The sequence below is a fragment of the Hyperolius riggenbachi genome, chromosome 1 (assembly GCF_040937935.1).
Source record: "Hyperolius riggenbachi isolate aHypRig1 chromosome 1, aHypRig1.pri, whole genome shotgun sequence".
Taxonomy (NCBI): domain Eukaryota; kingdom Metazoa; phylum Chordata; class Amphibia; order Anura; family Hyperoliidae; genus Hyperolius; species Hyperolius riggenbachi.
The window spans coordinates 487,336,719-487,348,960 of record NC_090646.1 but is presented as its reverse complement, the minus strand read 5'-3'; the positions used below and the strand labels follow the sequence as shown (position 1 = coordinate 487,348,960).

Below are 12,242 nucleotides of genomic sequence, written 5' to 3'. Positions count from 1 at the left end.
AATCACCTCTTATATCGTCACTTAGACTGCAGCCTGTGCATTATATGTGACCACAGCAGCTCCAGATCAGCCCCAAAGCAGGCTCCTCTATGAATATCACAATCCCTGCTGTGCACACATCTCTCAGAGAGTACTACAATTACAGGCCATGGCCCCCAGCTCTAATATAAAACACAGGGCAGCTGTCTTCGTGGTTACAGTATCTATTTCACACTGCACTTGTGCCACTTAGGGAGTCATGTGCAGGCAACCAAGACAACAGCTGGGCAACTTACAGATATCAGTATAAAAACATGTCACTGGAAACACGCTGTCCATACACTAAGCTGTCAATCCATTTTCTCTTTTCCATCCACATTACATTCTAAATATTAACCAATATTACAATGGATGTTATCATCAATTATTTTACAATTGACTAAAAAACAAAATTGCAGATCTATCCTTTGATCGATTTTAGCCCTTACTATCGATCATTATATTTGATTTGAAAACAAAATTCAGTGATAATAGTGTATGGCCAGCTTTAAGGTGTATAAGAGGTTAAATACTTACCTAAGGAGAGGGAAGTCTCTGGATCCTGTAGAGATTTCCCACACTGTCCTCTGGACCATTGTTGGGTGGGATCATGTCCCAATCCCCAATGGGGTGACATCAGTCACACGTGTGTACAGAGCTTTATGCTGGGCATACACTGTGCGGTTATGCGCCGGAATCAAGCTGCTGGCTCGATGCCGGCGCATCCCCGCTCGGGCGCATGGATCGATTCCCGCTCGGCCCCGCAGACGCTTCTTATCTGCCGCTCGTTTTTTTTCTATTGTCTGCCCGCGGGTATCAAGCGCAGAATCGATCCGCCGCGGTGATCGGACATTTCGGATATTATCAATCAAGCCATCAGTGGCTCGATTGATAAGAATAAACGAACCATGTATGCCCAGCATAAAACTAGCCGGGTGGAGCACCCAGCTAAAAGAGTCTGGGGAGAACACTGAAAAGTCTGATCGGACATGCTGGAAAAGGTCTGCGTGAGGGGAGCAGGGTAGAAGTGGTGGGGATTGATGGCTCATAGCCTTGTATTACATTGAGCTCTACAACGATTGCGTTTCAGCCAATGCTCAACAGATTTCTCCATAAGTCTATAAAACTTAACCCTGTAAGGTAGAAATTGACCACTATCCGATCAAATTACAACTGGGTCTAGATTTATTAGTTTTGTATATTGGGCCCTAACTGACCCCTCAATGGCCAGCTTAAAGTCTTGTACACATGCTAGACTTTTCATAGCCAGTGTGGCCAGCTTTAGATGAGAATCTAATGTGTACAGGTGTCCCCCGAGATCACTTTATGATTCAGCAGTCCACTTCTAACCCGCCTGCAAAAGTCGCTTTGTTGTTGCCACTGCTGTTGTCCCTTCTTCAAAGGCACAGAACATGATGCCTAGTGACACGTATGTAAAGCACTGGGGACCCACAGTGTCACCTGCAAGACAGAGTTCCATCCTAGTGGATGACAACAATTGCCACTTTAATTTTACACTACATTAGAAATATCTTATTACTCATGGATTGCAAAGTCATTTTGGTAGCTATGCTGAACACAAGGAACTCAATAGAGACTGCTATTGACAGGGAAGAAATCTGAGGGTAAATTTACACTAAATAGCAAAGAACAGTGTTTTATGCAGTGAAAAACAGTTTTATTTACAATAAATATACTGAAAGCCCCTTGATGGCTGGCTCCTGTAGCTTCTCTTACTGCTAAGATTTTCCTGAGCATACAGCTGTCCAGAAGCCTCTCACTGTCCTGTCATAACCCACATGGGATAATCAGAAAGAAGCTGCTGGCAGGTAATAGCCAGTCTCTCCCTATGAGCACAGATCACCTGATGTCAAATACCTCCTTCCACTGCTGGTCAGAGATCAGCTCTTTGTGGCCAGTACTGAAGCCACAGAAAAGCCTCATAATAAAATGAATCTGCTGAGCTGCCAAGCTGGCCACAAAGAGTTAGTCTCTCAGCAGAACAAGGAGAAGCTAAAAAGTGAAAAAGCTGTTTACTATCGGCGCAACACCCACTCTGCTGCCAGCTCTATGAATTCTTGAGGGATTTCTGGAACATGTGACTCACTTTTCCAAGGGGAATTCTTCGAAACAGCTTCATCACCTAAGGAAATTGTAAATGTAATGCCATAGTCTCCTGTTCACCTTTACTAACAAAGACAAATGCAGGAGGATGAACCAGGGCTTAAGTATTGCTCTGCGATTATATGGTCTGTAGGAAGACATGTCATTTTCTTTCTTTCACTATGATTTGATCCGGAAAAAGCTGGACGGCAGTCTTACATTACAACATTAAAATAAAGCAGATGAGACCACATTTGCTAACCCCAGTGCATCATTTTCCCAGAATAGACTGGGTGGATGCATTTTAGATTCCAATCCATAATTATAAAACAAACCTACTAAGACTCTACATCTTCAGCCTCACACACTGCCAGCTATGTAACATGAAACAGTGCTCCTAAAATGCTCCCAAGTAGTGCCTGGACACAACTTTATCATTACTTTTTACAATCACTATATTAAGCCATAACATTAACAAAGTGATAAAGACAAATGGCTTTCCTGCGCTGTGTTTGGCCTCCACCAAATACACTGTCTGCATGGCATTTGTATGGTTCTCTTTCAGTTCTGGGTTGGCTTAAAGGACAACTGTAGTGAGAGGTATATGGAGGATGCCATATTTTGTTGCTTTGAAACAATACCAGTTGCCTGGCAGCTCTGCTTCTCTATTTGTCTGCAGTCATGTCTAAATTAGACCCAAAAAAAGCATGAAGCTAATCTTGTCAGATCTGACAATAATGTCAGAAACACCTGATTTGCTGCATGCTTGTTCAGGATCTATGGCAAAAAGTATTAGAGAGAGGGAAGCCAGGCAACTAGTATTCCTTAAAAGAAAGTAAATATGGCAGCCTCCATATACCTTTCACTACAGATGTTCTTTAATCTTTGCTCCAGTTGTGATCCACAATCCGGAAGCATGCTATCAGTTTAAGACCTCGTACACACATAGGGGGACTGTCACCTTTCAGGTAACAGTTTGGGCCAAAGTGCTGTACTGTCGCCTCACTATCCCTGAGGCTAAAGGTGGCCATTAATGATACAATCTGCCGAACGATCATGTATGAACGATCGGAAATGATTGTTTGGGACCACTAATATACACAAATCTCCTAACCAATCTGATCAGATTAATGAAGTTGATCCAATTTTTGGATCAATCCCTTCAATCTGATCGGATTGGTTAGAAGATTTTTTGTCCAATAGGCAGCTATGACTAAAGCTGCATACTCACCTGACGACGCAGGAAGATGGATCTCAGCGACGTCCCCCAACAACGAGTGTTCCCCGATCCGTCTTCCTGCTGGCAGGTACACCCGACTTCACGTGTCGGCAGACAACGGGCGTGAACGGGAAGTCAAGCGATCGCAGTACTTCATAAAGTTGTTGGGAAACTTAAAGATCTGATCCACCATGATGGTTTTTATAGAGTCACCAGTCGTTGTTTGCATAATCACGCGCCCGTACCCACATCGCGAGATTGCGGCAATGATAGCTCGTCACTCCAAAAATCATCTTAATATTGCATAGTGGGTACAGGCCTTAAAAGCGTTTTGTAAGCCTGATATACGTCAGTTGATCCTGTGGATGATTTTGTTTCTTGTGTCTGTCCATCATCAATAAAGTACCGGCTTTTATGCTTCACAGAAGTCTGCGGATCACTCCCTTTCTCTTCCACTGAGGTCTGCCTGGCATACTGGGTCCGGCACCTGGGAGTGACATACTGAGGGGGTCTCAGAGCAAAGCAGGTAACTTTGGCGCACAGCACTGAGTGCCAGAGCTGAGCGCCATCATAGCAGCAATGCCGTGCTGCGCCCTCCGCACAAGAGTAATTTGGGGATCTGGATCGCCAGACCCTGAATTACACCTCCCTCCGAGTTTCTACAACTCGGAGAGGGAACAGTATTTAAAGAGTACCTAAATTACAAATTAGAGTTTGGTTTAAACCTAATAAGTTGCCAAGATATATAAACTTACACATGATAAAGTATGGTTTTCACACCCCCGGGGTCTGTATTCCACATATGGTCTTGAAATCCCCGCCCCCAGTGTGAAATTGGGCCCTGGCATTTCTTTTTTATTTCCAAACCACAGGTGCAAAGGATGCTGGGGGATTGATGTCATAACTCCACCCCTCATGTTCATGTGATCTAATCTAGGCAGACAGACATCTGAAATAAGAATTATAGCAGACAGACAGGGGAGTTAACCAGGCTGAAGAGGTGGCCAGTGGCGTTTCAGCCACCAGGCAAGGACAAGCGGTCGCCTGGAGTGCCGGGTGAGGGTGGGGGGTGCGGGGGGGGGGGGGGGACGTGCTCACCTTCCCCCTCCAGACTGTGGGACACGCGTGGTGAACTAGAGGCGGCGTCTAATAGACGCTGCGCCAGATCATCCCTGCAGCTCACCGCTCCAGCCTGCAGAGTCTTCTGGCAGGCAGAGCAGGGCTACGGGAAGATGGCGCCCGAAGCCCTACACTGGAGACTATTTGTGTCTCCAGTACAGGGCTTCGGGCGCCATCTTCCCGTAGCCCTGCTCTCTGCCTGTCAGCGCGGGACTTTCGCAGGCTGGCTGTGCTGCTGCAGGAAGATCATCGGGGGAAGCTGCGCCCAGGGAGAGGACTCTTCTGCAGGTGAGTAAATGCTTTATTCTTTATAGGTGAACATTCGTTTTTGGTGAAACGCTGGCCACATTATGATTATTTTAAGGTGAAACGCTGGCCACATTAAAATTATTTTATGGTGAATTGCTGGCCACATTACGATTATTTTATTGTGAAACGCTGGCCACGTTACGATTATTTTATCATGAAACGCTGGCCACATTACGATTATTTTATGGTGAAACGCTGGCCACATTACGATTATTTTATGGCGAAACACTGGCCAAATTACAATTATTTTATGGTGAAACACTGGCCACATTACGATTATTTTATGGTGAAACACTGGCCACATTATGATTTCTGGTGAAAGATTGCCGCATTACGATTATTTTATGGTGAAACATTGCTGCTTTACAATTATTTTCTGGTGAAAGATTGCCGCATTACGATTATTTTCATGAGGGGGCACCACACGGGGGCGCCACAGGTTTTCTCGCCTGGAGTGACAAAATGGCTAGAGGCGCCCCTGGAGGGGGGCACAATGCTTTCAGCTTCAGGAGGAATAAGGAAGTGCTACTTACAGATATAAATGTGAGTCTGTTCTATCCAATATGATGTATCAGATGTAAACTATATGTTAATCTAACTGTACACAGTGCCTAAACTACATATATGTATTGCCATTCAGACCTTTTTTTGGCTGGAGGTGATCTTTAACGCCGCTGGGGAGTATAGTGGTAGCAGGGAGAGCCGTCATTCGGCTCGCCCTGCGCCGAACTCACCAGCGGACGTAACACATGTAAGCTTTCAGAGCATTCTGAACTTTGTTTGTCATGCTGTCAAATATGATCTAAATAAATTAAATAAGGTAACATTTCATTCACATGTGATGGATTAAAATATGTCGGCACTTTGGTGCTGTGTCATAGTCTTGTCACAGGTGTATATGTGACTATGGAAACTTTAGATTTACATGAACTCGGAAAAATTCAAAGCTCTTGGCAGCTGCACATGCGGAGAGAAACTCCAGGACTGGACTATCCACCGGCAAGTAGCAACCAGAGCAACACAGCATCCGCCAGTCTATATCACACTTGTACAGAAATCTCATTTTAAATATTTATCATGCTGCTTCCCTGCTACTATGTGAGGCTTTGCACAGTACAAAATGCTATAATCTGCCGATATAGGATATGTACAGATTACTCCTACTTGCCATCATTCTATTGATCCATAAATTACACAAAATTCACTGCAAGTTTGCTGGCACTAAAAAGATTGCCAGGCAGATCATATGTGCCCTAAATATCAACCAGTGTATGGGAGGCTTTAGAAAGCTATAAGAAAATCATAATGTGCTTTGAAAGATCACTTGAAGGTAACCTAAGGACACAACTAAATCTGAGCTAATTCAGTTAGGCATATTATAGAAGTTGCGCCATAAATGCATATATTTAGGCTAGCCTGGTTCCTATCCTCACTGTCCTCCAAACTAAAACCCTGCCTCCACTGAGAAAAGCAGTATGGCGTTTTTTTTCCCGGTAGCCCATTGGTTTATGGGAAATTTTCAGTACGAGATTTCCCATAAACCAATGCACTATCAGCAAAAATGCCTTGGTGGGTGACAATCATTATGTGTATGCACATTAACACACACTTCTGGGTTCAGGGAACAAATAAAAGAAGTTTAACCAATTTTGTCTGTATGGGAGCTGAAAAGCATTTAGAAAACTACATTCCTATACCTGATATAAATGTACAAAGCTGCCGTTCAGTCCCGGAGCTCAGTCCCGCAGCCACAAATGCAACAAGATACGGATCCGCTACACAGCTGTGTGATCCATAAAAGCCCGCTTCACTTCAAATACATAAAAAGCATTGGTCCCATGTGAGACTCGTGCTTTTATGTCTTTGTAATAAAGCGGACTTTTATGGAGCCCACAGCTGTTTAGCAGATCTGTTTCTACGTACTTGATATAGTCAAACGTTTAAGGGTAGATTTTATGCTTTAAATACAAAATAATGGTTGCCTCTGAGGAAGCAGGTTAATCCAGTGAAACGGCTGTAAGGCCTCCACTACAGTGTTCTCCCCAGGATCTTTTAGCCGGGCACTCCACCCGGCTAGTTTTGGTGAGCACCCGGCTGTCATTTGCTCACCTTCTCCTATGCTGAAAGCAGAGTTGTGCAGAGAAGCGCTAGCCCTGAATTTTCTCATTGCGCCCTACCCGGCTACTTTTTCATGCCACCTGGCTGGAAAATAATTCTGGGTAGAACACTGCACTACCTGTATGTCAGTATTGTTGGGGATGAATTAAAGGATGTGAAGCATTATCTGCTGCAGTTGGGGCCCGGATACTTTACTCTATCTACACTAACAAAACAAGACTATAGGGCTGCAGAAAAGTCTTAAGATGCCCATATCTAGTGATGTATGGACAGACCAACTAAGGCCTGGTGCACACCAAAAACCGCTAGCAGATCCGCAAAATGCTAGCAGATTTTGAAACGCTTTTTCTTCTTTTTCTGCAGAGTTTCAGCTAGCGTTTTGCGGTTTTGTGTAGCGGTTTTGATGTAGTAGATTTCATTTATTGTTACAGTAAAGCTGTTACTGAACAGCTACTGTAACAAAAACGCCTGGCAAACCACTCTGCAGTGCCGTTTTTCAGAGCGGTTTCCGGTTTTCCTATACTTAACATTGAGGCAGAAACGCCTCCGCAATCCAAAATCTGCAGCAGCCCGGGAGTATGTGTTTCTGCAAAACGCCTCCCGCTCTGGTGTGCACCAGCCCATTGAAATACATTACCCTAGCGGATCCCCACCCGCAAGCGGATCGCAAACCGCAGCCGAACCGCTCTGGTGTGCACTAGGCCTAACAGACAGATTAATCTCTGATTGAATCTGATCCGAGAGAGATCTGTTGACTGCCCATACACCGCAGGCCGAATCCCAATAGATTCATTGCTGGAACCCACTAGAGCGGTTTTTTGAGGGAGGTTTTCAAAACACTAGCGATTTCCCTAAACTCTCAGTTAATGTTAATGGATGGGCCAAATTCCACTGAAGCTATTGCGATTACCAAAATTGCAAACGCAGGACATGCAGCATTTTTAGCGTTAGCGTTTCTGCAATGTAAAGTATATAAACGCTGGTGTAATCGCTCGTCAAAACCTACACAGAGCGATTTTGCTAGCATTTTTACATTACTGCACACTGTAAAAAAATGAAAATGAATTGAAAGGACCAATCAGAATTAAGATCCCTAATCGCAAATTGATACACAATCGCTGGCAAAAAGCTTACACTTTTTAAAAATCGACTGAAAACGCTCATTAAAAACGCTGGCGATTGCGATAGCGATTTATAGTGGGTTCAGGGCCTCAAGCATGAAATTTATTAGAAGCCAGCCTAGCAACACCGACTCCGCCACCTGCCTGGCCACCCCGCAAGTGTAAATGCCCCCCTCGGTGCTCGTGCACTAGAAAATCTCACCTGTTGTGCTGTCGTAACTCCCTGCCTCCTCTGCTAAGCCTGTACAGGCACGTCACTAGCCTGAAGGATAGCGATGTGTTCTGTCACTATGTGGGGATGAGGGCAGGAGACCGACAGAGCAGAGCCGTAGTGATATCACGTGGTGGGCTGGGTGAGTGGGGAGAGCACTGTTCTCAGGCTTTGGTTGGTTGAAGTGATCTGGCAGGTGGATCACTGGCCGGGGGCCGAGGTGGGTCGGCGCTGCTGTTCATACAATAGATTCTCGGCAAAGGCAGTCACTGGCCAAGTTTCATCTAGCATGTGTATGAGGCTTTAAGGTGCGTACAAACCCAAATCTAAAGGCCCAGGCCCACTTGCAGTGCTTTTCCTTTTTTTTTTTTTGCAATTAGTGGCACTAAAATCTCACAATTTTCAGCTAGAATCCCAGTGAGATCATAATGTTCAATTATTAAATATATCTGTATGATATGTCTGATTGTCTGCTTCCATGAAAGCAGGAAGTAGAAACTCTCCAGATTTATTGCAGGATTTGTATCAGCTGAAACAAAGGAATGTGTTTTCTTTAAAGGTTATTAGGCTGTTGCTTATCTTTTAGAGCAGAGAGGACATTCTGAGTTCAAGTCCGCTTTAACAAGTCAAAAAAAAAAAAAAAAAAAGCCGCACACAGCTTACTTTTGTTTACATTTCCGAATACAGTGAAAGTCTTTTGCTGCACACCCTTCTGTCACAACTTCTACTAAACAAGCACCGTCCTATAACTGCTGCATGAACTAGTAACCACAAGCCATTAATTCCTGCCATAATAACAGCTAAAACCCTCTCCTACTGAACAGACCTGTCCTGATCTGCACCACACCCCCGCTAATAAATGACACTTCCCAATTAATTCTACACCATCCAGAACTTCCACATACAGTCATGTTTGTGGAATAGCAGACAAAGTGTGAGGCAGGAAACGTTCACAGCAAGGGAAAATCCGAACTAATCAACCCTAACTGAAGAAACTGTTTAGCATCACAATAATGCACTTCCACCCACTAGTGACAACACAAATCCTGACTTTCATCCTCAAACAGAACACATCAGCCCTGCTCCTCACTTCACACACTACCAGGATGAGGGGCTGATTGTCTGCTTTTCATGTTGGCTAAATAGCACATCCTTCTGTTTGTGGTGAAAACATACAGCTAGGTATATAGAAAACACATTCTTCCCGATTCCAGTCCTAAATAAAGATATGTACAAACATGTTTCAGTTCCCTATAATAAGTTATAAATCTCTTCTGCCGATGTGAATGACATTCCACAAGGCCCACAAATTCTTTATGGTTCAGAACAATTAAATCACAGTAGCTAAAGGTACCCATACAGAAAGCAATTTAGGTGGCCGTTTGACCAATAGACAGATCTTTCTTTGATCGAATCTGATCGGAGAGGTGATTAATGCACGCCGTTACAGTCACACGCCTGGTCGGGCATGCCAGACTGAGATTTTCCAGCATCTCAGATCGATACACGCGACCAATTTTGGCACATAATTTGTCGAATTGTCGATTGTGCATTCTTTTGGTGGGACCGGTTTTCATCTGATTTGATAATAATTATCGAATTGGATGGTTGATCGGCTGCAAAATCTACAGATATATGGCCACCTTAACAGAAGATTGTGGAGTGAGTGGACTTTAATCTACCGTATGTATACAAACAATGTAATCTTAAAAAAGGCTCATTTACATAAGTGAATTATGCAGTGACTAAACCCTCATACAAATGCTCAACAAAAGTCATTTGAAACGTCTGGCAAACTACAGATTTTGATGAAAAATTGTGTAAGAAAATGTAACCTAATGACAACATTTTGCCTGATCCATCAGGGGGATCAACTCACATGACTATTGGACAGATATCCTGCAGTTGGCTGTGTGTGTACTGTGTCGTTTACACAACATTGTTGTACAAAATGCACTCGCAGTATTTACATGAGTTGGTCATTAACAATACGTGAATAACTCATCGTATGTTTTTGTCTCCAGTAGTAGATTGTTTGATTGGGGCAAATTTTGTAGAGTGTGTGTAGTGTACACATCTTAAGAAAGAAAGCACACTTATTTGAATTGTGCGCAGTTTGCTATATAAGTAAAAATGCGCACTGCTGCACTGGCCATTGAAGTCAATGGCCCACTTGAAAACTGCCCTTTATTTGTGTTCATTGGTGTTTTTTCCAACTATATAAAATCTGACAGCTTTCTGCATTATCGCAGAGCACCAAACACCAAAGAATCGCACACGAAAACGCTAGGGCAAGGGTGCTCCCTCAGCAGTTATTTTTCACCAAAAATGCACATGGAACCAAGTAAAAGTGTACACACAGGTGTCTGGACTTGGCGGTTGTGTATTAACAGCACACTGTGCATGTACTGCTCGGATGCAAAACTGTTACGTGCAGCATCTCAGGGGTAACAAGTTGGCACAGACCCTGCAACCGCTTTTAAATGCTTGGTAAAGGTCCATATCAACACATACAGCAGCAGTTAATCAATAACTCCACCACTGAAAACCGTTCAGGCATTACTGACTTACTTCCTCTATTCAATCCTGAGCATATTTCAGCTGAACGCTGATCAATAATGATTAGAACTAGCTTGCATTGTGCTGCTCAGTGTAGTATAACCCTATGCAGCCATAAATCTCCAGTTGACTTCCACCTCGCCCACTTTGAAATTTTCATTCGAGCCGATCAACCTTTTAATCCATGAACTGGTAAAAATCAATCAAAAAGTGATAGAACTGGCAAGAAAAAAAGGCATACGTATAAGGCCAGCCTAGTGTTAAGTGTAGATCTCTGTGGCCAGCTGCACAGATGACTGTGAGTGGTTGGCACCAGCAAATGAGCAGTGAAATATGAAAAAGGAAACCATGTATCTGAGCCTCCCAGTGGATTATCATTAGCCCACATGTTCTATGGCTGTATTCACGCTGCATGACTTCATCTAGCTTGCTGGCAATATATGAGACTTCCCCACCCACAACTAAGTCAACAAATACACCAAGTCAGGAGAATAAACCAAATCCCTTTTGCAAGGTCTCTCGAAACAAAACACATGACGTCTGCACAACACAAATCACTTACTGGCATTGCGCCTCCTGAGCCAATCACTCACATGCCACTTTGTAGGGAGTTTCCACAACAGCTGAAGTGTCCTCACCAAGCCTGGCTGCTGGCACCTGCAGGAAAGCACAACAAAGTCCATCAGTGAGGGCAGAGACCAACCAATGTATGGCAGGGACTGTGACAGGAAAAGCACCTGCATTATAATACAAAGGAGGATAACTACAGAGTGGTGACTGGCTGCTAACGAGGAAGCAGAGAGAGGCATGGGCAGGGGGTAATGGGTGGCACTGCAGGCAGTTTAGCTACATACAAAGGTGTAAGGTGTAGAGTAGAAGGATGATGATACAGGACATGGACAACAATGAGTGGGGGGCACACTGCATAAGAAACAACTGCTGGGAACAACAGTGGGGATCTCACCTCAGCAGCCAGTAATGAGAGTTGCAAAGTCCTCCTGAGTCACCTCCGCTCCTCTCCCGTCCTACAGCTCAGCGCTCAGGAGAAAGGGAGGAGAACAGGGGGAGGGATGAGGAGGGAGCACAAAGGTGGGGGGAGAAATGGGAGGGAAGAGACTGGGGAGGGTGAGACGCCTGAGTGTGCAGAAAGCAGTGAAATAGGAGAGGAACCCCTATCTATCCAATTGTGCGAAGGCTATAGAGTGCGTGTGCGAGAGAGCGACAAGGGCGGCGGGGGATGGGGACACGCAGCAAACACGCTGCCGCCGCTTAACACCTTACCTGCCAGCATCACTCATCTGCTCATAGCAGGGAGTGTGAGCTCCCGCTGCCTGCTGGGGAGCTGCAGCCACACACCTTTCTATGCTCAGAAATGCCAGGGATCTGTGTACGGTGGGCTAATCACAGAAATCAATGGAAATAGACAGTAATGACTGATGAGTCAGTCAGGTATAGTGCTGGGAGC

General features: G+C 44.5%; 1 protein-coding gene across 3 annotated transcripts in view; it reads right to left on the bottom strand.

The window, feature by feature from the left end:
• The window catches only part of EFS (embryonal Fyn-associated substrate), a 33,832-nt gene extending 21,892 nt beyond the window's left edge, over positions 1–11,940 (bottom strand). Inside the window, exons 1-2 of one of the 3 annotated variants that reach the window (XM_068271556.1) lie at positions 11,742–11,940; positions 11,340–11,434 (exon numbers count right to left, since the gene is read on the bottom strand). In XM_068271556.1, coding sequence (XP_068127657.1) covers positions 11,340–11,345 — 6 coding nt within the window. In that variant the 5' untranslated portion in view covers positions 11,346–11,434; positions 11,742–11,940. The remainder of the gene's footprint in view (positions 1–11,339; positions 11,435–11,741) is intronic. The other 2 variants (XM_068271554.1, XM_068271555.1) reach the window with 2 other exon arrangements.
• Positions 11,941–12,242: the final 302 nt, after the last annotated feature.